Here is a 27,168-nt window from a genome sequence, read left to right as displayed (position 1 = left end):
AGTATTTATTAAGCATTCATTATGTGTAAAATCCATTCATTCATTCAACATATATTTATTGAGTAATGATTCTGTAAGGTAATATACTGGGGACACAATGGTAAACAAGAGCGACCAAGTCTCTGTCCTCAAGGAACTTAGAGGCCAGTGGGTTATAGATGGGAGACTCCAAAATGTGGTGGTCCCAGCCCAGGATACTTCTAACCTTCCATTAAAGTGTCAAATGAGTCAAGACATCCCTGAGGGCTGAGCTTTGTGGCCCAGGCTGCAAGCGGGGAAGGAGTTCTGAAGAAAGGAAGGGCTGAGTGAGGAGAGCTGGTGCGGAGCACGGCTTCTCTGCAGCTGTGGGACCCAGCCCAGCATTGAAGAATGGGCGTCCCAGAGAAGGGGGTGCCTTCCATCCACCGGGACAGGAGGAAAGGCGCACACGTGGAATGGGCACCATGGCAACAATAGCCCTGGCTTATTTTGTATGAAGGTTCCTTCAACTAGTCAGCAGAGCACATGCCTGTCTCTGCAGGCCCGGCCTGGACAGGTATGTGAAGGTGACTCAGCCTGGGTTCCTACCGTGGAGGGATTTCCAGCTAGCAAGGAGGGTAAGGCAGGCCCATGAGGATCTGTCACACCCCAGAAAATGAGATGTTCCATTAGAGATTCAGAGACAACACTGAGGGAGTTCAGAAAAGGGTACATGTCTGGGTTCCTATAAGAGTATTTATTGAATCACATATTGTTATACATCTACATGCATCTACTGAAAATAACCATCCTGTTTTAAAGTGTTTTCTCATTCACTTTCTCATTTTATCCTAAGTGACTTGTGAAGCAGGCAGAATAGATTGGATTGCTTTCTAGATGAGCAAAATACAGCACAGATGTTTTAAGTGATCTGCTTAAGTCAGGAACACAAACAGGCAAGAGTAGAACAAGAACGCCCTGTCCATCTCGGCCCATTCCTGCAGAAGTATCTAGAGCAAAGGGCACAAGAAGCTCTATAATTGCACATGACACCTAGCAGGTGTATTGAAGCCAAGTAGACAGCTGGATTTAAAAGGGTAGGACTGAGGCAGCCTCTGAAGGTACAAGAGAAGGGATATGACCCAATGAAGTCTTACATTCCCTATTTTCCTTCTCAAGTCTTGCCGGTATCATTCCCCACCCCTGGGCCTGTCCAAGCCATAACCATTCGCGGGGTTCACCCCGAATTTTTCCGGCCACACTGGTTTTCCCTCCCACTGATCTCCCGGGGTGGGGGCGGGGGGTCGCGTAGCCGGTTCTCTCCTGCACACCAGAGTGTGTGCCCAGACAGCACACTGCTAGGCCCAGGGCAGGTGGCTAAATACGGGCGAATGAATGAATTCCTGGTACCTCCACGGCCCAGTGAGGGTATATCGGTCCCCAGGAGTGGGCCAGCATGGGACACCCTCGCCACCCGGAGGAGCTCACCGACCGCGAGCAACGAGGGGGTTGGAGGGGAAGGGGAGGCGAGATGGCCCGGGGCCGTGGGGACCACGAAGCGCCACCAGAGGTTCCGGTCCCCCGCTGGAGGCCGGGGCTAACGCTCCCACGCTTCGGCAGAAAGCATTTCCTGAGAGCGTGAATTCTATTGTCGGGGAAAGTGGTCGAAAATGACACCGGCAGAGCAAAAGCGTCGGGACTAAAGGAGCCCAAGCCCCCGACCCATTTCCTCAAGGAGAGGAGGGAGGAGAGCGGCGGAGCCATGCGCACCTCCGGCCGCTGCAAGAACCCGGGCTGGAAGCCTCGCGAGATCTGGGGGGGGGGGGGGGGTCGGGAATCTCGTTCCGTTGCCTAGCGACGGGCAGGACGCTCGCAGGCCCCCAGGCTAACCCCAGCTGTAGCCTTAAATCTCCTACCATGGGAGAAGGCGGCGGCGGCCGTAGCTGTGGGACCACTAGGGAGCTGCAGAGGCTGAAGCAGCAGGCGATGGAGTACTACCGGGAGAACGACGTCCCGCGCAGGCTGGAAGAGCTGCTCAACTCCACCTTCTACCTCCAGCCTGCCGACGTCTACGGGCACCTGGTAGGGACCTGGGACAAACACCCTCTTCCCTCCAGCCCCTCTCCCCCCGCCCCACGCTGCGGCAACGCCATGCGCCTGCGCCATAGAGTCGCGCACGCGCCCCGCCGCCGCGGGCTCGGGATCCATGGTCTTGCGGGGAGGCGACCGCGAAGGGGGAAGCGGTGCGGAAACCTGGGCGGGAGGAATCTCGAGAGAGACAGAGAGAGAGTGGTGGACAGGCAGCTGCTAGAGGAAAGCGGGGTCTAGGCGCATTCGGGGCCGGGCAGGCTTCCTCGCTACCTCTGAGCCGGTCCGCCTGGTTGCCAGTTCTTTTTAAACACCTTAATACCGCGTAGCTCAGCTTACCAACCTGCAGCGGCCTCCGTTTGACCACGGATGAGTGCCCTGGCATTTGCCTCAGCTTGGCCTCAGCCTACCCTAGGCCTCATGCCCAGCCCGCTCTCTTTGCTTCCAAGTCTCACTTTCAAGCCTATGCTCTCCTTGCAGTGTGCACCCTTCTCATCCTGGATGCCTGTCCCCACCTGACCAGCTGCTACCCAAACTCCAAATTCACATCAGTCTTGCCCGTTTCGCCTGAACATTTCCTGCACGTGATGAGACCCTCCCCAGGCTTGCGAGCTTCATGGAGAGCAGGGGCCTTTTCCTACCACCTGCCTAGCCCCTGTGCTCCGCACAAGATCGGGCACATACCTTAGCCTTAAGCAATGAGCAGTTGAAACAAACAAGCGTGTTCTCATTTACAGATCCGTTAAGTACTAGCCAACACCTTCCTTCTGGAAGGCAGTGTGGTTGGGACATCAGAGTATGTAAATGCAGTAAAAGAAGCACAGTGTGTTTACAAGGTTCAAAACCATGCCTTGTTGAGGCAGTTGATATGGAGAATGTTACATGAATGTTTATTTTCCTTAGTCATGGCCTAGAAGTGAAAGTTGTATGTTGGGGCGGGGTGGGGAGGGATGTGCTGAGCTCCCAGTGCTATGTGATTTATGTTATTTCACTTAATCTTTAGGACACCGGGAGGTAAAAATGATGATTTCCGTTTTACAAATAAGGAAACTGTGGCCCAGTGAATTTAGATGATTTTCCCAAGGGACACAGTGAATGACAGTGACAAATCGAACCAGGTCTGTGTCCCTAGTACCAAGGAGATTGCATGGTACATAGTGGACACTCAAGCACTTACTTGTGGTACAAATGAATGAATGCAACTCTGAATTCCATTCTCTTTCCACTGTCTGTTACTAGATGAATTCTTTTAAGTTAACTAGTCTAACTTCTTCATTTCACAAAGACACCAAGACCTTGTCTCACAGCTACCTAGTGCAAAAGTTAAGACTAGAAACGTGGACTCGGGTCCCTCAATGTAATGTTCTTCCCAGTCTACTAGGCAGCCAGAACTTTGGTTTGTACAGCTCTCTGGGAGCTTGGTAAGGGACAAAAACCACTGTTACATTAAATAACTGGAGTAATAGATAAGGTGATATATGATTGTGCTAGACTGAGGGACAGATCACTGTATGCCTATCAAAGGAATTCAGGGGTAGGGAAGATCCCTGTAGGCTGTAACGTCTGAGAAAGTTTTGGCTTGGACTTTGAAGGATGTTCAGGAACTGGACTAGCAAAAACACAATGTCCTTTTCATTTTATCACTGTCTGGGTTTTGGCCATCAGTATTTTCATTTAGTTTCTCCCTCTATCGAGCCCAACCTGAATCGTGCTGCCGGAGCAGGATTCTGAATCTGACCATCATTCTTTTGCTCAGAAACCTCCTGTGGCTCCTTACTATTCCCTAAAGCCTGAAGTTCCTCCCTTCCCTCCCCTTGGCTTATCATATTCCTTTGTATCTGCCCTTGATTTCTCCCCCTTGTCTGCCCAGTGAAATACTACATATTCTCCAATGTTCAGCTCAAATGCCATTTCTTCTCTGCTTCTGTTACATACTAGAGGAACTGAGTATATATAAATCTTTATATATATATATGGATGGCTTGAAAATTGACTTTTGCTTTAGCTGTGCTAGGGCACCGCCTGCGAGCTGATGAGTAGTAGATGACCTATTATGTAGGTTGAGGTCATTGGCTTTTGAGAGACCTGGTCTGTAATGAATGCAGATAAAGAGCCCAATACAATCTGGCGATAAAGAGGTCAAGGAGGATGTGCCTTCACCTTCCCTTCCTCCTCCTCCTACTCTCCCAGTTCCTGCTCCTCTGTGTAGAAACGCCATCTTGAATCTTTTTACCCAGGCTTTTTGAGTGGGCTTTCTGCTTCAGCTTCATTCTCTTCCCTCTCTTTCTTGGATCACTTCCAAATGGCTTCTGCTTTCCCACATCAATGAAACTGCTATTACCAATGTTCCAACAACCCTCTTTGAACACGTTCTGGGCGTGAACTGCTGGTGAGTGAAGTACGGCCTCTGCAGAAGCCTTCACCATTAAAATATCAGATGCCTCGCGGGAAGGAATAAAAATGGGCCCCCAGAAGGTTCCCAAAGTTCGCATCACAGCGTTTAGAGACCAGCTGACTTCCATATCTTGGACAGCAGAATGGGTTAGGGCCTGCTAAAAAGTGACATGGGGTCTCTAAGAAATGTATGTGAAAACATTCCCAAGTGTGCCATGATTGATGGACAGTTTGCTTCCATATAGGAGTCTCTTCAGAGAAACTAAGTAATAATTTTCAAACAACTATGCTCCTCCACTGGGTAGCTGGAATCATCTAATTAAATCAAAGGTCTTTGTTTCAAAGTAAATTAATATGGCTAAGACTCCAATCCTGAGTTATTTTTGTTTGTTTGTTTCTCCTCCCTTAAATTCATATGTGCTACAAATTTCACTCTGAGGCACCATCATCAAAACAGAAATGGAAGACAACATGGCAGATGGAAGATTATCTGCTTCTGGAATAGCCAAAGTTAGTGTGGGCCTCATATTCCTGACTTGTAAAAACAGGGAGTATAACCACATTCCTCATGCTTATTTTTCTTCCTAAAATGCTATGAATTTGAAGGTAGACTTCATGTCCTTCTCCCTTTCTGCCATCAATTGATAGCAGTTGACATGGATTCTGGAGTCAGCCTGCCTAGAGGTGAATCCCAGCTCAGCCAGTTATTTTGCAATCTTGGGCAAAATATTTCATCTCTCTATACTCAGTTTCCTCATTTGTAGAGTGGAGATTTTAAAAATACTACTGATCCCATAGGGTCGTTATAAGGCATAAATAATGTGGGTAATACACTTAAAACAGTGGCCAATACAATGATCTATTCTTTAAAAAAAACTATAAATATATGTTTTAGATGCTTTACAGTTTTATATTTTGTTAGATACTATTCTGTAAAATGGAGAAGTTTATTTGATTTCTAAAATTATATTGTGGATTTATGTCATTTAAAACTGCTTTTTAAATAAATCTATAAGAATAAAAGACTTGTTTTCCTTTTTTAAAACTCCGTTCAAATGTTTCATTTGGCTTATAAATAAATTCACATTTTATAATAATAAAAAGAAAGAAATGTATGTGAGTTTCTGCTGAGAGTTCAAAAGAGAACAGATTGTTCCATATCCTGGAGACCCCACATCAGGTTAATCCAAATCTCAGCATGTGAGGGCAGTTGCTAGCCTAAAGCAGCCCCCCTTCCCACATGAGGAGGACACTCAGGGAGAGGTTTAGTAGAAACTAGAGTAAATGTGAATGACCTTTTAAAGATAAATTAGTCATGGTATTGTAATTTTTGTTTTTTGTGTGTGTTGAAGGCAAACTGCTTTTCTAAACTTGCAAAGCCTCCCACCATATGCAAAGTAGTGGGGAAAAAAGTATTGGATGGACTGGGGCTTCCAACCCTACAAGTGGAAATATTCTGCACCATTCAAAATTTTCCCAAGGTACGAAGAAGCTTAAACGTGTTCTTTATTGTGTCCTGGTTCCATTGCATTTATTAGCATTTATTGTCTAAATTGTAGAAAATTAATGTTTTGAAATTCAGCATTTGTGAAATATACACATACATACAAGTTGTAGGTAGTCATGTACATAAAGCATGAACCATACAAGCAAGCATATTGCTTTATTATGTTTAAGTGCAATATTGGTACAGACATGACATGCTAGCCTGAAGATGATCCAAGATGGAGAAATGGGGCAAAAATAATTTTAAAACTCGGACATCATTAATGTGATGAGTTCTATAAATCTATAGGTGTGTTTATAGATTCATATGTTTATATATAGACTTATATAGATTTATAGATATGTGGGCTGATCTACACAAAGAAAAATTCATTTTCATAATTGTAATAATTCACTTTAATTGCTACATATTTGTTAGAAATAATTTTGCTACCGTCTCTGGGAGGCAAATAATTATGATTAAGTCTGTATCCTTTTAGCTATTTATTGGAGAGGTAGTGATAAAAATGAAGTTCAATGTAAGATTTTTATAAGTGTATTTTAACAAGGTGATAATTTTAAATGTTCCCTGAAGTTAGGTTCCATACAGTTTCAACAGTTATAAAAATATCTCAAAGAAAATTATATATTCTCATTTTCCCTTTGAAATTGGTGATAAAATATGCGCCTTAAAAGCTGGATACATTCAATTTCTTCCTTTCTGTAAGAGGGAGGGGAAAATGCAGAACACGTTTATATTATTTTCAGAACATATGTTCGGTGGTGATCTCAACGCACTTTGAAGTCCACGAGAACACTGCGCCCGAGCTGGCGGACGCGGAGCAAGCGGAAAGGTCCAATGCAGTCAGCACGGCTGTGCAGTGGGTCAACGAAACCATCACCGAGGAGCTGCGGGGCCTGGCGCCCTCCAACCAGGCTGAGGTGGACCGGGTGCTCAGGTAGATCTTGCGCTTGCCAATGAAAGTGTCCAGTACAAATAGTAGCTCTTTTCTTTTTATTTCACCCACCAATAAAACAGGCCTGTCATATCTAGAAGGTACGGTCAGGAAGTTGAGTAAGAAGCCTATGCGAAAGCAGCGAAATGCACTCTTCTGAAAACCTTGTTTTTAAAATGTTCCTGTGTGAGGCGACGTCAGGCCTCTCCGCCTCTTTTCCATGCGTAGGATTCAGTAAAAGTTTCAATAGTTTCTCAGGAAAAGCATTAAGTGAAGAATCCAGATGGTGTCCTTTCTGTCCCCCCCCTCCCCCCTCATATGCCACCTTTGAGGGCTTCATACTCTTTCACGGAGTCCAAATGGGTGATGCTCATGGTCAGTCCTCCAACCACAAACTGGTTTTCCATGCTTTGCCCACAGGTTGACTTTAACACGTGAAAACCAAGGAAGTGGTTGCTAGGGCTGCATCAGGATTGTTCAGTGCCCAGCCAAGGAAGGGTTAACATTACTGTTCCTTTTGTGCAAGTCCAATGCCACAAGCCTCTTGGCCAAGCAAAAGTCAACTGGATTCTGTCTTTCTCTAAGCTCCACCACTTGCTTAATTACACAGAACATCACATTTTCGTTTGCTTCAGAGTTGGATCATAACCTTTATAAAAACATTTTTTCAAATTGTTTTTGGTTTTCTGGGGTTTTTTTTGTCTTCTCATCTGCTGTGATCATATTCCTAATTTTATTTCCCAACGTAGTTTTTCCAGACCTTCTATTTTATTACATTCCTTTTCTCCTGGAATTTTTCTTCCTCAAACCTCCCATCTGGACTGGTTCCTCTCTAGCCTACTACAGAGATGCTTTATTGTCCTCCTACTTCCTCAATCCCATATCTTCCTCTTTCTTGACTTGCTGGATTACATCCTTTAATTATTTTTTAAATTTTTTCTTTAAATTCAATTTAGCTAACATATACTGTATTATTAGTTTCAGGGATAGAATTTAGTGATTCATCAGTTGCATATAACACCCAGTGCTCATCACATCACGTGCCCTCCTTAATGCCCATCACCCAGTTACCACATCCCCCCATCCACCTCCCCTCTGGCAACCCTAAGTTTTTTTCTAGAGTTAAGAGTCTCTTATGGTTTGCCTCCCTCTCTATTTTCATCTTATTTTATTTTTCCTTCCCTTCCTCTATGTTCCTCTGTTTTGTTTCTTAAATTCCACATGAGTGAAATCATATGGTATTTGTCTTTCTCTGACTCACTTATTTCACTTAACATAATACCCTCTCCTAGTTCTATCCATGTTGTAGCAAATGGCAGGATTTCATTCTTTTTGATGGCTGAGTAGTATTACATTGTATATATAAACTACATCTTCTTCATCCACTCATCTGTCGATGGACAACTGGGCTCTTTCCATATTTTGGCTATTGTGGACATTGCTGCTATAAACATCAGGGTGCAGGTATCCCTTCAAATCACTATGTTTATATCCTTTGGATAAATACCTAGTTGTGCGATTGCTGGGTCGTAGGATAGTTCTATTTTTAACTTTTTGAGGAACGTCCGTATTGTTTTGCAGAGTGGCTGCACCAGTTTGCATTCCCACCAACAGTGTAGGAGGGTTCCCCTTTCTCTGTATCCTTGCCAAGATCTGTTGTTTCCTGAGTTGTTCATTTTAGCCATTCTGACTGGTGTGAGGTGGTACCTCATTGTGGTTTTGATTGGTATTTCCCTGATGCCGAGTGATGTTGAGCACTTTTTCATGTGTTTGTTGGCCATTTGTATGTCTTCTTGGGAGAAATGTCTGTTCCTGTCTTCTGCCCATTTCTACTAGATCATTTGTTCTTTGGGTGTTGAGTTTGATAAGTTCTTTATAGATTGTGGATACTAGTCCTTTATCTGATAAGTCATTTGCAAATATCTTCTCCCATTCCAGGTTGCCTTTTAGTTTTGTTGACTGTTTCTTTTGCTGTGCAAAAGCTTTTTATCTTGATGAAGTCCCAATAGTTCATTTTTGCCTTTGTTTCCCTTGCCTTTGGCGATGTGTCTAGCAAGAAGTTTCTGCAGCCAAGGTCAAAAAGGTTGCTGCCTGTGTTCTTCCCTAGGATTTGGATGGATTCCTGTCTCACATTTAGGTCTTTCATCCATTTTGAGTTTATTTTTGTGTGTCCCTTTTGGGACTTCTCAGAGGTTTTTTTTTGTTTTGTTTTGTTGTTGTTTTTTTTTTAACTATTCATTTTAAGGCTTCCTTCCCACCAAAAAAAGAAAAAAAGAAAATGAATTCTTGCCCATTATACTATATATTTCACTGTCTATTCTTGGCTCATTTTTCTTTTGATGGTCATTTATTCAAAAAGAAAATCCAGTAGCCCTTAATCAAATTATATATTCAAAGTTTACTTTAAATATATAAACAAATAAGCTCAAATAAAAAAAAAAAAAACAAGCACTTAAAATCTTTAAACCTTTATTTCCAGGCCAAAATTAATTTCAGCTCTTGAACACAGTTTTGTAACAGCATCATTATTTTGGGGCCCTGGAAAGTGAAGCTGATTTGTTTTTAAGTAGCTAAAAAAGCAGAGTTAATTGTTGAAACATATTGAATAGAAGTCAGCACTGAAACTGACCAAAATTATGAGTGATATTCACTGTAAAGCCATATTTTCTTGCCATGAAGGACATTCTTTGAAAATAAAGTACGAGAAGACAAAGAGAGGAGAGACCTGGAAAGGGGCCTGGAAGACCCAGCGGTGCTCATCCCTTCGTCTCTACCGCCACCACCACCTCCTCCTCCCGCAGCCAAAAAAAGGGGACAAAGGCAAGGTCAGTAGCTCCTTGCAGAACCTTTGATAACTAGCGTGTGAGGAAGAAAGGCTGAAGCTCAGACTATCTTTCCAGTTAGAGTCTTTTTGCTGCACACCTAGGTTAGGCTCCCCCCACCCCCCCGCCCCCCCCGGGTACCGTCCACTTCCTTGCTTGACGCTGCCATGTTGGGCAGGCAGGGGTTTACTCCAACCCACCCTCCCTTTTGTTTGTAAGGAAAAACTATTTCTTACCCAGAGGTGAGCACTTACCAAGCAAAGTGCACTGAACCGTGGCAATGCTGGGGACAGGGAAACGGAAAGTGGCATGGGGGACCTTTAACTGCCCCCCAAAATATTCATTAGCTCATCAAAAGCCACTCCATATTATAAAGATTAGCGATATCCTTTGGTATGAATAACCAACATTTTCTCAGTCCTATTAATAACATATTAATAAAAGTTTTCTTGGGGCGCCCGGGTGGCTCAGTCTGTTAAGCATCTGCCTTCGGCTCAGGTCAGGATCTCGGGGTCCTGGGATTGGAGCTCTGCATCAGCTCCCTGCTTCTCCCTCTGCCCCTCGCCCCTGCTCGTGCTCTCTCTCTCTCTCTCACACTCACTTTCTCTCTCTCAAATAAATAAAATCTTTTAAAAAAAAGTTTTCATTGGAAGATTTTGCTATTTTAAAGCAAATAATCAAAGTTATCATGGCCCTTTGTTCCATGCTTTCCAGCATATTGTGAACTTCAGCCCCTCTAGTATGTTAATTCTGGAGCTGCTGCTAGTATTGTAAATAGAGTTCTGTCTTTCCAACAGGCTTCTTGAGGGCATGAATCATGTCTCATTCAATTTAGCACCACCAGGGCCTAGCATGATGCCAAAGCATAAAGTAAACACCCAATAAATGTGGGTTCCCTTGAATAAGAAGGCACCAGAACCAGGAAGGGGATCAAAGAGACCATGGAGACATGGTTTCTTATTTCCTAGATTCAGATGCTGAGGCCCAGGGAGGGAAGGAGAGTCTCCCAAGGCAAAAGAATCACGTAAGACCCAGCTCTATGAACGGGGGGATGGCCGCTGCTGAATCACAGCTAGAGATGCGCGGAGGGTGTTCGTTTGGCGGTTGCTGCTGCCTGGCAGAACTCGGAGCGTAAGGGAAGGGACGAAGGAGGAGGGGACAGGAATTTGCTAAACCTTTACTACGTGTGATGGGGTTCCGTGCCTTATTCCACTTGGCTTACCTGCCTGACGCAGGCCAGCAGCTGGGGAGGGGCACTAGCCATCTACAATGGGTGGTGTAGCACCTGAGCAGGCTGGGTGGCTGGGAACCAATGAGTGGGAAAGGTGGGGGAGGCCGAGGGTGGGTGGCCGGATCTGGAAGCCATTTCTAATACAACGAGGCATCTGTTTGGGGCTGGCCAGCAAGCTTACTAGTTAGATACCCACGCATGAAGAGGCGTGTTCAACAGAAAGCTGGATACACAGGAGCTATGGTGGGTGTAGAAAACAAAGGACTTGGAATTCAAAGACTCTCCAGATCTTCTTCATTCACTTTCTGTTGGATATCGGGCAAGTCTCTTGACCCCTCTAAGCCCTAGTTTACTTCTGTGTGAATGTGGGATAACAGTACTTGCCCTTTTATGATTGTCGAAGGAGTTAATCTTGAATGTCTGAAAATTTCTTGGAGTGGCAAAATCCATGGCTACGGATGATCTGAACATTCGGGAGTCGTAAGTGAAGTCACACAGAAACTTCTTGGGGGGTTGAGGTGGAGAACATGTTCTCCCCAGCCTCAGTTTCCCCCCTTTCTTTACTCTGGGCCTTCACATCTGTAAGCAAAGCATTAAAAAATATAGTTTTATCATAGTCAAACGTCCTCGAAAGGAATCTTTTATCCCTGTTTTTCCCTCCAGGGAGGAATGATACTTTTACAGAGAAACCCATTGTGCCTCCAGAATCCGTTGAACCTGTACTGAATGGCAGCATGGCCATAGGGGCCGTGTCACTCGCTGTGGCCAAAACCAGTGCCATCCTGGACAATAACCCCCTCTACTTAAACATCGCATTACTGAAGCACCGTCAGGTCAGTGTCCATTGTATTCCATTACAAGGACCCGTGAGTATCTCAACGCCAGTGAACTGTGTTTCTTGTTTCTCCGTGCTTTTCCCTCTCCCAGGAACAGCCCACAGAGCTAACTCTGCCTTTGCCCATGGTGTCTCTGGTCAGCTGTGGGAAGTCATCACCTGGGAAGCTGAATTTAATGAAAGAAGTGATTTGTATACCCCATCCTGGATTAACAGCTAAACAAGTACCTTCTATTATCTCACACTACTTTTTCTTTTTCTTTTTTTTAAGATTTTATTTATTTATTTATTTAGAGAGCATGAGCAGGGGGAGGGGAAGAGGGAGAGAGAGAATCTCAAGCAGACTCCTGGCTGAGCATGGAGCCCAACATGGGGCCCGATCCCAGGACCCTGAGATCATGACCTGAGCCGAAAACAAGAGTCGGACACCCAACCGACTGAGCCACCCAGGTGCCCCTCACACTACTTTTTCTTAAAAAAAAAAAAATAATAATAATATTCCATCATCGAGGAGTCTTTAGTGTAGGTCCCCAAGGCTTATGACACCAAGGGAGGGAGAATTAAATATAAAATGAAAAAAAATATTTTAGGAAATCAGAGAAGCAGGAAAAAAGCAAAACCTCAAATACAAGGGGCACATTTAAGCCACCTTCGATCTCTGGTTCCCCTCGGCACTGACTCGTGCCAGTGGTTCACCAAGGAGCCCTGGGTGAGTAACTTGGCAGGCTGGATAGTGCTGGAAAGCTGTTATCTGGGGGAGTCGAGGCATCTTTATTTACTGGCCAAGGCACTGTGGTGGCAGCAAGAGGAAGCTGGCTCTTTCCTAAAAGCCAGTTCTGTTCAGGAAGAGCTCCAGGGCCGACCAGACTGCCTGGCACGAAAGAGAGGTTCAGTGCATGCTTCTAGAATGAAGGAATCCTAAGTTGCCTCTTTATACTTAGTGGTGTGCTAGTGTCTATATTGTTCTTCACTGGCCTGAATGAGCCCATATGCCCTCTTTAAATCTTCATGAAATATTCTACCAATTAGGCGTTAGGAAGAACTTACGTTCATGTTCTGTAGTGGATGTTTTCAGAAAAAAGTACAGGAAGTTCCATCCCCTCTGGTAGTACATTGAGTGATATTTTTAACCTAAGCTAGTGAGAATCATTTTTTTCTTAAATCTCAAGATAATTTCTTCATGATAAAGAATTCTTTTTTAAAGAGAATAACCATTACCTCACGATGCACCGATCGTGGGACAGTAGGACTTCAGAGCTGGCTCACCATCTGTCAGATTGTGTTCAGACCCTAGCACCGGGATCTTTCCTGCAGTTACGTTCTGTTGTGCTATTCGGGTACCAGAGTACTTGGCATGCCATCCTTTATTTGTCTCCATATGCAGATCCCACAATCATCAGAATATACTTTTCTATTTTTTTAAGTGACAGCAGCTTTATACTGATTCAAACACTGTCATGCAGGATCCCTTGGTGACCTATGACATGTATTGCAAAAGGGTTGGTCAAGAGGCTATGAAAGACAATGAAGCTGACTTGATCCAACCAACTGAACCAGTCAGTCCTGAACAATGAAGAAAGGATACTGAGAAGAGCCTCATTCATATCCAACCAAATAAAAATTGAGGGCTGAAGATTAACATTTAATCTTCTGATTTTGTAGACCACATCTAATCTACTAACCAGGATACCTTATCAGGGACCCTACAAATATTCAGTTAGAAATAGCCAGTGTGTGCTGTAAGTTTTTATATTTAAAGTTTCTAGACTACAGTTGTGGAACATCACGGTTATTTTGCTAGATCACGGTTATTTTACTTACAGGGTGTGGAGATGCTTCTGGAAGTTCAGAAACAAATTAACAAAACAATTGAAATGGTATGTAAAGAGAATCTATGGTATCTAATTGCTGATACTGACATCTTCTAGGATACAAATTATACTTCATTATGAAATTAACTCAATATTGTTGTTACTGATATGTAAAATGTATTCATTTGCCTTAGGTTTTTCATACGAGCCAAGCATATACGTTCCTTCATTGGCCATGGATCCAGTTTCTAATGGCACTTAACAATCTCATCAGCTGGCTCTATGCTAAGATCATCCCTTAGGATTTGCAAAGAAAGGATTTGGTCCCTAGGATGTGCGAGGCAGTTTAGTGTAATAGTTAAGGCACGGGCTCTGGTGTCTACTTAGAATCCCGGTTGGGCAAACGGGAGCCTTTGGCCAGGCAGCCCTCGAGGGGGGAAGCCACAGCGGCAGGACAGTGACAGTATGAGTCCCTGGTTGTGCCCGTGTTTGTCTTGTTCACCACTATATGTCTCCTGCCCTGCACATTGATTTGCTTCCCGAGCGTGGTATTTTTACCAGGGGATAGAAAGTTCAGCTGACTCCACAGTGCAAAAAAGCAGAACTGTATTTGCATGTACTCAAGTGTGAGCCCTGCTGATTCTTGACAAACATGCCCCAGTTTACAGAGCCAGGAAATGCTGAGTATTAAAATGCATCCTTTAAAGGCTGAATCCTTGCTCCAGAAAGCTGTCAACACCCCATGTTGTGGGTATTGAAAATGAGCAATCATCTTTGGAAAGTATCTTTGCTTTTCATCTCAAATGACATTACACATACCAGATTCATCAGATTTAATGACCTTTGGTTGTTTCCAAAAGTCAAATCCACCCTGCGGAGAAAGTGTTTGTACCTTAACAATATTTAAAACAATATTCAAAACAGTCTAAAGGCAGATCCCACAGTGATGTTGCTCCCTGAGGGCAAGGAGGGAATGTCATAGGAGTGAATAATACTTTATTTATATGAGTAGAAATGCATTTATATGAATGGAGGCAGAATATAAGGATGAACTAAAGGGAACACGTACCTGAGTATGAGAAACAGTTTGGAGTTTTTCAAAATCGGGAGGGGCTGGCATGGTCCCTACGTGTTGGGGCGGGGGGCTGGGGGGTGTGTGTGGTTTGTGTGATTCACAGTGTGACTGGTCAGGCCCCAGAGCAGTGGGCAGGCCCTAGGACCTGAAGCTCTGCTCGCTGTTACAGGCATGTCTGAAAATGGCAAGTGATTTTTCTCTCTCTTTTCTGTCCCGCAGCCCCCTCCTCCAAAAACAGAGACCAAAAAAGGGCATAATGGAAGCAAAAGAGGTCAAGTAAGTTTATGTATTTCTTGCCCACACTTCAGTATGACACAATTCATTTATATACTCCCTGTCCCTGTTCCAACCCCAGTCACGGTGCTCCAGGAGCAGGGCTAATGCACTCGGAAACTACACAGTCATGCTCCTCCAGGAGCACTAAACCCGATGACCCCAGAGCTGGGATGTCATTCTGCCCCACCTCTCTGGCCAGAGGCTGCCGGGCCAGCAGTTGTCTCTCCGTCGGACAGCTCAGAGGGTGTGCAGAAGCATTTATGAGTCCAATATAATAGATTATAGTTGAAACTTGATAGGTGAAGTGTTGGGGAAGGTGAATCTCTGCTAACCAGCTGAAAGGCATATAGAAAGTTTTTGATTTTAATCTTACCCCTACCAAGTAAGAGAGAAACAAAAGGCACAAAGCGATAGCCATTTCTTTCTTCGGGTCCTGAAAAGGCACCCAAGCACCATTTCAGATGAACCATTCCCGGAGCTCAGATTTTGTCAGTAGCCTCAGACAAACAGCTATTGTCCAAATTGGCCAGGGTGGCTTCAAGAGCCTTAGGAAACCATCTCTACCTGATCAGACAACAGCTTTGGTGACTGTGGGTGCTCAGGCAGATACACCACTTAGATGCCTGAACTTTCAACAATATGGTTGGAATAACCAGTAAGAATCCTGGAGACAATGCACGTGGCAGTGGGGCTAGTACAGATGAAAAGTTAAACTCCTCCTCAACACTGGGAGAGAGAAATGTGTGAACAAATACACCAGAAAGTTAAGTACCTGACGGTTGTATCTGTTGGGATGAGCACAACACTCTGAAGTTAGACCCCTCAAGAGAGCCAGGGCACGATGACCAAGTAACCAAGTGTCAGCGACGTCCGCCTCATTCCAGCAGGTTGTCCTTTGTGTTCTGAGAAACTCAGACCAGGATCAGCCCTTCCCATGATCAGCTTTCCTACTTTTTTTTTTCTGTTAGAAACAGGTTAAATGGTAGATTCTAGGGAGGCAGCCACTACCAGTTAAGAGGCATGAACTCTGGAGCTAAACTTCCTGGATTAAAATCTGTTCCAAGTTACTTACCGCTCTGTAAAATGGGATAATAATAGTACCTGCTTCAGGGGGTTGATGTAAGGAGTAAATGTATTTATGGAAAGCATTTAGAACAGTAACTGGCATTTAATAAGCTCTAAATAAGTGATGCTTTTAGAGCTTAGAAGACTCTCACAAAACTCAATTGATACACGGCAATTTCCCCACCTATTCCTTTGCCAAATAAAGGGTTCCTGTCCCTGACATTAAGAATGTCAGGTGGTTCTTATAATTAACTAGTGCGATCAGCAGAGAAATGGGATATTTCTATCTAGGTTCATGTTTGCCCTCAAGCTTGGCGTGCATGCGCACACACACCCTTCAGAATCACTGATAGTGCTTCAAATGTGTTATAATTCATAGTGGCAACTTATGAGGAGGGCACGTCAGGGCTGACCTTGCACCAGAAACACATGGCTGCCTTTCCCTGGGCTGCTCTGGGTGCCAAACCTTCTTCCGCAGAAATCCATCCGCAGTGCTGCATTGTTTTAGCAGAGATCTTCTACCCTTATTCAAATAAAACCTCTCCTGAAGGAGGGTTCCCTGTTCACGCTTATATTCTTCAAAAGGAAAATAGAACACAGGAAAGAGCAGGTTTGGAAGTGGATGGAGGAGGACAGAGGTAAGGACAGGCCAGACAGACATCTACAAGGACCGCCTGGAGTTTCGCCCACTTCGGGGTTGCGGCCCAGGCCAGCCCGTGTACAGTGACACAGCTGATCAAGACATTATACAGGCACACCAGAGAGAAAAGAGCGTGCCCAGGTCAGGCCTGAAAGCTGGAGGCAGGAAAATTACTCAAGACACTTTGGGCAATCATATGCCTGAAGGTCACGCAGAGACGAGGGACACCCGGACATAAGGGTAGGGCAGACTCAGAGGACCCCATGTTCAGAGCGCTGTGTCTGGTTGTCAGCAGTGCCTAGTTTATAGCCAGGAAGCTCCAGGACCTTTACTGCTCTATATTTATACGCATCATTTGCTTTCGGTCTTATAGCAGCCCATCATTGGCAAGGTGTCCCATCTTGGCTGTTTGACCATTAATTCCGACACCATAGAGCAGCCGCTGATCCTAATACAAGGCATCTGTGCGAGCCTGGGGCTGGACATGGGCACAGACCTGCACCTAGCCATCAACTGTGCTGCACAGGAGCTCATGGATTATGTAAGTTTCTGCTCCAGGACACTTACTTTTTTGTTGGGTCCCATTATTTTTAAATTAGAACTCAAAAGAAGCATGTATCTGAATATTTTCCAAACAGATCTTATTGCTTTTATTAATATCGTGTGAGGGTTCCACATATAAATGGAGTCGAGAAAGCCAGGTTAGCTAATGACCAGAAAATAACGTAACCATGTAAATTTTAAAAATTAACAGAAAATGTCAAAATAATTACACACAGAAATTCTGTAACAAAAATTGCTAAAATGGGTTGCTTACATTGCAATTGTGAGAGCTACTGAAAATAACAAACTGGTATGTTCTGCTGAGTTCACTCATTTGGTCGGTAGATGCTGAACTTGTCGAGCATGGAAAATGGATCCGTTGTAACTGTAACTTGGTAAGCCTTCTGGCCAAGTAAGTGGTTCTGAGTTTCTGCTGTGACTCACTTTTTAAATATAAAAATATTTCCAAGTTGTTGACATTTATGGAGAATATATTTTTATCCAGTTAAGCCCATCCACAGTGTTATCCACAGCCTGGGTTAGGAGGACAGAGCTTTAGCGATGAAACTTCACCCGGAGACGACACCACGTGGGGGCAATTATTTAAAAAAGAATGGAAAACGGGTTCATTTTTTAAAAGCTGCAGTCCTCACTTCCTTAGGATAACAGAGCGGCAGTTAACCTTTCAACCTGGGAAGCTGGCATATTCGCAAAACTGTTAAAAGTTGTCCGTCTTCTACACATACTTCCCTTTTTCGAATACACAAATGCAGAGCCTGGGTTGTATACAATGCCCAGCGTGTTGACATACATTTGTGGTGACTTGGTAATCAAGGTCAAATTCAGGGGACTTGGCCAAAGACAAGTCCACTTTAATTTGCAATTCTTTTAACTTCAAAGGAAAACTTGAACAGCATATAAGAACCCTAAGTTTCAGCTGACTTCTAAGCCCTTTTAACTTTTCTAAAGATACTACACGCATGAAGGCATGTTTAATGTAATTTCCTATGCTCCACATAATGATTGGTTCCTAGACATACTATTACGAAAAATAATTGCATGTTTTCATCAGCAACGTATACCAAGAGCTATGAATATACTGACTGCTAGTGCTGGGCTGGAATGGGTATTTTTTGCTTATATTCAGTGAAATGCATTAGCTTGATATCAGATAATTCTTACAATGTTAATTCAACGTCATTAGCATTTCTTTACTGACAAGATAGGATTTTCAAGGTTTTGCAGTAAAGAAACTAAAAGTTCTGGCTGCTTTTTAATCTGAGAAAAGTATAAAATCCTTTCAAGTATGGATTTCTTTGGAACCTGCTCAATTCCAATGGGATCCATTCCATCAGTAGCCATAGCAGGAAGGCATTAGCAAACCAGTCATTCTGCTCCCTCCTGCCTCCTTCCCGGTACCTGAATAACCCAGGGGCATCCCTGAACACAGACTTGGAAATCCGTGCTAGGTTTTGCAGACAGACGACACTCGATCCTTTAGCCCCGTTTACTTCCATTCTTGATGACGGGGGGGTGCTTTCCAGACTTCAAATGAATGGAGTTGACCTAGAACTCCTTCGGGACCATATGGGTACTGGTAGAGCATGCACACAACCTGAGAAGGAGATGCCTTCACATGGGTCACCGGGCATTTCAGAGTGGATGTTCGTATCTCCAAAGCCTCACCCTGCTTTCAAATTTTAGGATATTCGCGGTGCAGGAGACCAGCTGTTTGTTTACTGAGAGTGGAAAGGTGGTGGGTTCTGGTGAGTGGGAAGCTAGGCACTGCTGTCCTGCTTTATAAATTCATGTCATCGCCCGAGGACCCCAGCATGGCCCATCACAAGCCTAAGTAAGAAATTAGTCCCCTGCTACTGTGTACCTGGTCTTGTGCGGAGAAGGCTTCATCTGAAGTCCGTGGGAGGAGCTCCATGGGGCAGGAAGAGGAATGGTGACTTGATTTCCCCAGGCTAATATTTAACAGATATTTAAACAAAAGTACACAGATGTCTCATGGGAATACGGCCCGAAAAGAACGTTTACAATCTTCCGTAGGCAATGAATAAACGCGAATGGGAATCCCGCCTTTCGCCTTCGAGGAATTCCTCATTTATCTTTATTTTGTTATTGTCCTTCCACTTGCCAGAATAGAGGAAAGTATGAAGTGATGCTGGGAACACACAAAAACGCAGCGGAGATGGTTGACCTGTACGTGGATCTGATCAACAGATTCCCTTCAATTATCGCCTTAATCGATCCTTTCAGGAAGGAGGTAATGGGAGTCACCTTGAATTTTATAACAGCACAGAGCAAAATCTCATTCTTTTGGCTTGGTCGCCGGAAACACTGCCATCTGGGCTGGGGCGGAGGGGCTTTCCTTCAGCACAGGTGAGGGGGGCACGCACCAAGCAAGCGCAGAGCCCAAGCACAACGGCCTGGGAGTATGCCTGTGTGCAGAACGAACAAGCTCTTCCCGGGCACTCGGGGGAGGGGGGTCCCGTGTTTTCACAAGCAGCCCGGGGACGGCCGGCCAGCCACCTGCCAGTGGGCCCGTCCCACGCCCGTGCTAACACGACCGGAAACTTGACCTCGGCTGGGCCCCGTGTGCCCAACCTCCATCCACTTACCACACACGCAGGGAAGTCGCAAAGCCAGATTTTTAAAAAGGTTTCAGATGGCGAGGTTCTTCCATCTACTCAAGCTACGGCATCCCACGCGGACTGTTCGCGTGCTCTCCCTGATGCTCGGAGACTCCAAAACTTAAGTTCTTGACGGTATGGCGTGGAGAGAACCATTAGATACACTGAACAGACCCGCCCTCTCGGAGATCAGGCCCGGATTTGAAGGTGGGGCCCGAGAACAGAGCTGCGTCGCGCTCGGGGTCCCAGCGCCTCGCTCAGCCACCGGTCCTGTCACCACTTGCGCCACAGCCCCACGCCCGCCGAGCCGCAACCCAGCTCTTTATCCTGTTGGCCCCTGTCTTCCGGGCCTTGTCCCCGGGCTCTGGCCTCGGCTGCTTTTCCTTTGGCAAGATGGCCTGTGTTTGGGCTGTTCTGGTGGGATAGGTCGGAATCTGGTACAGTGGCGTGGGAGACTTTGTAGATCATCAGTTAAAAAACACGAAGTCTTTCATTTCATGTGATGGTCTCCCCAGTAAAAACGAGAGTGCTGAGGAGGAGAGCCTAGAGCCCTCACAGGCTCATCTCCTTCTGTTTTCTGTTCACCGGAAAGAACAGTAGAATCTTCTGGCCAGCCAGTCGTTAGTGGTGTTATGGATGATTCAGTGGGTAGGAATAGCTTGGGTTCAAAGGACTTCAGAATCGATGTGGAGCATTTACTGTGTGTTAAACATTTTATCCATCAGATCTTTAAGCTCAAATTTAATCATTTGAAGTTTCTGTTGAATGAAGCTAGTTAATTTGTGTGGCCGTGGTTCAGGCATCATTCAGCCGCAGAAACAACAGAAAACTGTTTTGTGGATCTCAGAAAGGTGTTTAACTCTGAGGAGGAGCTGTAGGGTTCCTGTTGTTTTGTGATCATGCTTAATCCATTGTAACGATCGGCTCTTCAATATTTACCCAGGACTCCGAACAGTGGGACAGCATCTGTCATGCTCTTGGTTCCAGGTGTTACATCATTGCAGAAGCTGCATCCAAAAGCATTTCGAAACTTCTAGAGGGTGGCGACATCGGCACCCCCAAATCCAGTGGGCTGATCATCAGACATACCAACCAAACCACGATGTCTGACTTGGTGGAGATAACCCATCTTCTTGACAGTGAGTAGAAGTATAGGTCTACAAGACTCAGAAGGAACGTAGCTTGGTTACACGGAGCCAAAAAGATGCAGTTTGTCAGTTAATAAAAAGCATGGTGTGAATCTTGGAAGAAAAGCAGACGTCCAGCTGTTTGTGAGAGCTCTACTGCTGGGAGACCCCTTGCAGCTAGCTCACCGATCGACTTCCCGGGGGTCCCACCGCAGTCCCAGCCCAGGAGGCCCCCCCCGGGGAGCCGTCCTGCAGGTGTGGCTGAGGACAGTGCCCTATCAGCTTCACACCACAGGACACTGATCCCACTCGCCCACCCTGAGGTTGTACAAATTCCTCACAAGTTTCAAACTCTTTGCCAGTGTGAGGTCTGTGAACGTGCTTTGCCCTGTATCATTTACTCAGCTAACTACTCCTGATCCTTCACGTCTTTCCTTAAAGGAAACCTTTTCAGATATATATGACTTTCCTGGCTTCCCCCACCCCTACCTGCTTGCTCTGAACCTCCCTCATAGCTCCCTGTACTTTCTCCTTGTAGTACTGGCCACAGTTACGTGTACGAATATTTAATGTCTGGTGTCCCCCCACTGGACCATAAAGTCCCATGAGTTCACAGGAGTCTTTTTCAGTGCCTGAAACATGAGTAGGTCTCAGGAACTAGGCAGAAGGCTTGTCTAAGACCTGGAGCAGGGCTCAGAGCCAGGCTGGCGGCCAGGGGCCTGGGCTGGTGCCAGACAATGGCATGGAGCGTGCCTGTGTCCCTTGTCCTGCAGACGGCCCAGGTTAGGGCCCAGGGAGGGCGGTCCTGTAGGTGATCGATGGGAGGCCCCAGCCCTGGCCTTTCCTCCAGGGGCCAGCACTCAGCAGGCATGCTGTCATCCCCCTGGGACTGCTACTATAGCTCCTGCCTCAGAAACACCAAACACCGTCTCCGGAGAAAGAACCTTGGCTTGCATTCTTTGTAGACTTGGCAAACTTCAGGGGGTTCTGAGCTCCTCAAATTGGGATTAAGGACCATCAACACTGCTTTTCTAATCAGTTAACATTCAGAACGACAGATTCCTTTGAATATAATTCTCCACGATGAATTGCGAAATCCAATAAGGCATATCAGCTCTCCAAATGACGCCCTTGCACTTCTCAAAGGTGCACACTTTTCTACAGTGAACATGGACAAGATGGAGTCATGTCTTACAGCTGTGGTCTTAGAAACAGGTCCACCTCATCTGAGCATTTTCCCCCTTTAGTGGTCCTAAAGGTCTTACAATTTATGGTATCTTAAATTTGATGAAATTTGGCATTCATGTAGTATTTAGCATCTGAGCTACTGGAAAGAGATAAACAGATAAAACCAGGGTAGTAAAAATACAAATGTTTAGGTCAGAATTCTCTGGTGGTCAAATCATTGACTCTTCACAGGAACGTTATAAATCTTGGCAAATTTTAAATTTTGGTTCCAGAGGCTCATGTGTGTGTGTGTATACACATTTACACATATATACACATATATTTGTATTTATATGCACATATATGTATACACACACATATATACACATACATATATGTCTGTGTGTGCGTATATATATATACATACATATGCCCTTATGCTCATTGTTTCTATGCCATCTAAACCTGAAAAGAATTCCTCTGCTCACAGGTAAGAAGCGCATCGCCATCTTTGGAAGTGCAGAAGGAGAGTCGTCTGATGACAGCCTGGTCGATTTGGTAAGTACTGAAAGCTGGTCAATTGCAGAATTGCCAAAACACTGCTTTTATCGCGAATTGGTATTTCAGAGAAATGCAGTCTTTGGCGGAGCAAGTCATGTAACCTTTTATGAAATAGACTTGCTTCCTCCCAGACAGCTACCTTTTGCAAAGAGCTAATCTTTGAACTTTTAAAAAGAAGAAAAATTGAAGTCCTGGGAAAATGATGAGCCCACTTAAATGGCTGGGGTGTGCACTTGCAATCTTACCGCCTAAAATGAAGCGAGAAAGGCCACAACGTTCTTAGATAAAATCAGCATGCTCCCATGACTAGTAAAGCATCTGATATGTAGTCATGCTGTTTACCTTTTGCCACTCTCGGTCTGCAAGCAGGCCACCTTACCTACATAAAGATAAAATACAAACTTGTAAGAGAAAAACCGAAACAGCACAGTGCCAGTGCCCTTTCTCCCTAAAGAACTGTATTTTAGCAAAACGTGAGTTCTTGTTTAATATCAATTTTGTCCCCCCACTCCTACTCCCTGAAGGCCATCGGACTCGGTGTCCGGTTTATCAAGTTGGGAGGTCTTTCTCGCGGCGAGCGGGTGACTAAGTACAACCGCCTTTTTACTATAGAGGAAGAACTTGTCCAGAATGGAACACTGGGTACGTGCTGCTTTCTTGTTTTGTTTTCACTTAGCCATGAATAAGAGAACAAAGATTGGAAGAAGGGGAATAGGAGGCCCTCGGCAGGAGGGCAGGGGAATCCAAAGACTATAACTAAGTGCTGACAAAACTAGGGAGGCATTTGCCACAATGTGCATTGTTTTCTTAATGGATTATCTATTTACCTGGATGTTTCAAACTCTCGCCCTTCTTCTTGATGAATAAGCTGCGTGGTGCTTTTCAATAGAATTAATTGATTGGAATCTCCAAGCCTACCTTTTGTTATGGTCCAAATTATAGCTAAGGTCTCTCTGACAGCCCCTGAAAAGCTAAAGGCAGATGTTTTCCTGACGATTCTTGAAAACAACTCCTTGTACTTAAGCAGACAGCATGTTAAGTTTAACGTCATAATAAGCCTGTGGTCTCGAGAGAAACGAACCAATCATTTAGGAAGTCAAACCTCTGCAAATTTGCATGCTTAGAAGGCAACTTGTATACTGGCTAATTGGAGAAAAATAGCCCAGAGATGCATTTTTACCCTTCACAGGACTGTGATGGCCAAAAGCAGGTGCAGAGCACACAGAGGTATTTAAAGAGACCAAGTTATTGTCTTTGTAATTCTAAAAATAGTTTGCATTTTACGATAGAATAAACAAATCACTATGCTGGGAAAAAGTGTTTAAGTAGTATTGACAAAGTATGAAATTTTCTTGGATGCTATACATGAAATCTATTAAATGATAAACGTATTAGGGCCTGTACTGTAGGGCAAACCAGTTCTTGCATATGACAGCAAGGAAGTAGTCCTATGTTGGGCCTCAGGATATACATTGAAAAAATAAAGAAGCCAATAGAAATTGTAATTAGGAATTTGTCATGTTTAACATATGTCATGACCTTGAAACACACCCTAAGCTTCATAGAAAATAAAAATATAATTGAGAGATTCTTTAAGAGCAATCAAAAGTTAGTTTGTGTTGTTCAGTGTGTGACACGGCTTGTTTTTTCAAATAGGTAAAATCACGTTGTTCCTACGTATTACCTGGTGGTTTGTTTTTTTTTTAATGTCATCCTGACTTGTGAAAGCCTTAAGTTCCTAAATGGCCCATCACATTTCCAGCCAGACTTCACCACAAGAGAAACAGCCGCTTCCAGGCATCAGAAAGGATAGTGACCCGGAGGCCCAGCCCCTCCATCGGGGCCAGAGCCAAGCCTTGGGCATTCTGGACTAGATTAACAGATTACAGGCATGCCTCATTTTATTGCACTTTGCTTTACTACTCAGATACTGCATTTTTTACAGAATGAAGGTTTGTGACAACCCTGCGCCGAGCAAATCGCTGGGCACCATTTTTCCAACAGCATTTGCTCACTTCATGTCTCTGTGTCTTGTTTTAGTCATTCTTGCAAAAAATGATGATCAGTGGTTCGCTGAGAGCTCAGGTGATGTTTAGCATTTTTTAGCACTGAAGTATTTTTATTTAAGGTAGGCACATTGTTTTAGACATAATGCTATTTACTGCACACTTCACAGACTACAGCATAGTGTGAACCTAACTTTTATATACATTTAAAAACCAAAAAATTCTCAAGACTTGCTTTATTGCAGTGGTCCCGAACCACACCGACGGGATCTCGGAGGTTGTGCCTGTGATGAGAATTTCTCTGTCATTGGCCTGTGGTCAATACACCCTACTGACAGTGGTCGATAAATGGGAAGGGGACCAAGAAGTGGAAAGACAGATCTCCCCACTGAGAGAAGTAGGAAATCCTGTAAAAGCTCAGCTATTAACTGAGCACTGTCACTGCCCACAGGGACCCGACTGGAACTGAGTCTGCAGTCGTCCGCGTGGGAGTACTTAGTTGGTGATGGTTTGTACTCACATAGTGGACGGGCCTCTCCTCTTCCTCTGCTCCTCTTCCGCTAAGCCTCTGCCCAAAGTCCACTGCACACCAAATGCTCCAGAAGGGCACCACGCAGACCGAGCAAAACAAGTGTATTGCACAGTTAATGTCCGAGCAAAGTCAGGCCCAGTTCTAAATGGTCCCGGGACCTTTTCTAATGGTGAGGGGACACCTCTGGGCAGTTCTGAAGATAGTCTCCTTTACGTCACAGAACAAAAAACATCAAACTCGGCACCACTGGATTTGACACTAAACTTTATTGTTGTTGTTGTTGAATAGGTTTCAATGAAGAACACACATTTTTTCCCTTGAATGACGAAGCTGAAAAGGGGACCAAGGCACCCGAGGCTGCGGCCACCATGGCTGGTGAGCCGCCCGAGCTCCTGGAGCCCGTCTTCCCCACAGAAGTGATGGAGTCATCGGCCAAAGCATGAGCGTCTTCTGGACGGGGCTGTGGACACCCCGGCTTTCGGCCACACTGCTAGCATGAGACCCACAGAACCCGTGTGTGTCCTCACGTGAGGCTTTGCTCTAAAACATCCCTAACCAGCGTGCTCTTTTTATTCTTGTGATTTCACTGTTTGGTGACATTGATGCGAGGTATTTCTGCCCGAAATTACACCCGTAAGCTGTCTTCCAGACATCCCATTTCCATGGGGCTTTCGTTTGTGTACCAGCTCCCCTGTCCACTTGGGGAGCCACGACCTAGTAAAAGGCTAGTACCTCTGCTGCTGAGCGCACGCTCGGTGCCGCTGAGTCCTGGTGCCCGAGAGCACAGGCGCATTTTTGTGGCCAGCCTCACGCAGGAAGAAGTGTGAGAACTTCAGCTTTTTTAACAGCCAAACAGCTTCTTCTTACTTCCTTACCCTTGATTCCCTTTTCCCTGATTCCCTCCTCTTTCTAAATTTTCATCTTTATTATATTACTTACATGCTTACGGGTGTCCTAAGATCCTTTTTGGAAAAAGAAGTATAAATGAATAAACCCATCAGTAAATGGATACATATTCTTCAGGTAATTAACTGCTCAATTATTTATGCAACAGCATCTAACAGGGGACTAAAAATGATCTATCATACAGGCTGACGAAGTGCTTCTCTCGTGAGCCGCTATCAGGGTTATAGAAGAAAAGTACCAGAAATAAATTTATTCAAACACGTACCTATAGATAGAATAATGTCCCACTGCTTTATATATTTTAGATTCTCTGTTTAAAGTTACCATTTGCTTTCCTCCAGAATTATAAAAATTGTTATATACTGACCTATAGGAGCATTGGCTAAGTTGAGATTTCTGATATATTCTGTAAGTTTTTACTAAGTACACTGAGAACTTTTCCTTTTGAAGAGTACCCACAGGGAAACTTAATGGCCTCAGGCTAAAGCCAGGGCCTTATGCTCATAGCAATGATCTGAAGTCGGCTCAGGGGCACATTCTCTCAGAGCCCAGGGCAGGAGGACTGGTTGGCATCTAAGCTGCGGGAACTGTGTCTCAGTTTGTGGTTGTTACTACCTGTCCCGAGGCTTAGCATCACATAAGGGGGTACGAGAGACAGGAAGGAAAATCCATTTATTTATGGGGTTTTGTTTTTTGTTTTTTTGTTTTTTTTTTTTTTAAGAGGGAGAGAGAGAATCTCCAGCAGACTTGGGGCTCAATCTCACAACCCTGAGATCATGACCTGAGCCAAAATCAAGAGTCAGACGCTTAACAGACTGAGCCACCCAGGCGCCCCTGAAAAATTCATTTTAAAGGTGGGCAGGACATGACCGGGTGTTCACGTAGCCTTTGCACATGTCCACACACACACGGAATAGGGGAGATCACTGGAGAGTCTGCCCTGGAACCATAACATGAATTATAATTAAATGAATGGAACCAGAGCAAAAATATACAAACTAAGTCAGTAACAAAATTAAATTAACCAAAGAGGTCATTTATTACCTCAACC

General features: G+C 44.7%; 2 protein-coding genes across 2 annotated transcripts in view; one reads left to right on the top strand and one right to left on the bottom strand.

Moving 5' to 3' along the window:
* The window catches only part of HSPA12A (heat shock protein family A (Hsp70) member 12A), a 158,843-nt gene extending 156,828 nt beyond the window's left edge, over positions 1 to 2,015 (bottom strand). Inside the window, exon 1 of the mRNA XM_036096291.2 lies at positions 1,875 to 2,015. Within this exon, the coding sequence (XP_035952184.1) occupies positions 1,875 to 1,877 (3 nt within the window). The 5' untranslated portion in view covers positions 1,878 to 2,015. The remainder of the gene's footprint in view (positions 1 to 1,874) is intronic.
* On the top strand, positions 1,819 to 26,217 carry ENO4 (enolase 4). The gene is made up of 14 exons (XM_036096308.2): positions 1,819 to 2,040; positions 5,793 to 5,921; positions 6,694 to 6,884; positions 9,561 to 9,706; positions 11,598 to 11,767; positions 11,862 to 11,993; positions 13,593 to 13,646; positions 14,875 to 14,931; positions 17,010 to 17,177; positions 19,326 to 19,451; positions 20,762 to 20,957; positions 22,603 to 22,670; positions 23,198 to 23,315; positions 25,500 to 26,217. The coding sequence occupies exons 1-14, from the start codon at positions 1,876 to 1,878 to the stop codon at positions 25,652 to 25,654; spliced, it is 1,875 nt and encodes a 624-aa protein (XP_035952201.1). The 5' UTR covers positions 1,819 to 1,875; the 3' UTR covers positions 25,655 to 26,217.
* The last annotated feature ends 951 nt before the right edge of the window (positions 26,218 to 27,168 follow it).

Source organism: Halichoerus grypus, chromosome 7, assembly GCF_964656455.1.
Source record: "Halichoerus grypus chromosome 7, mHalGry1.hap1.1, whole genome shotgun sequence".
Lineage (NCBI taxonomy): Eukaryota > Metazoa > Chordata > Mammalia > Carnivora > Phocidae > Halichoerus > Halichoerus grypus.
This window is presented reverse-complemented; position numbering and strand designations above follow the sequence as displayed.

Bases quoted from the DNA above. Each gene is read 5' to 3' on its own strand.
- ENO4 (XM_036096308.2), top strand. From the start codon at position 1,876: ATGGGAGAAGGCGGCGGCGGCCGTAGCTGTGGGACCACTAGGGAGCTG. The intron at 13,647-14,874 runs GTATGTAAAGAG...TCTGTCCCGCAG, and splicing joins TTAACAAAACAATTGAAATG to CCCCCTCCTCCAAAAACAGA. The intron at 14,932-17,009 runs GTAAGTTTATGT...TCGGTCTTATAG, and splicing joins ATGGAAGCAAAAGAGGTCAA to CAGCCCATCATTGGCAAGGT.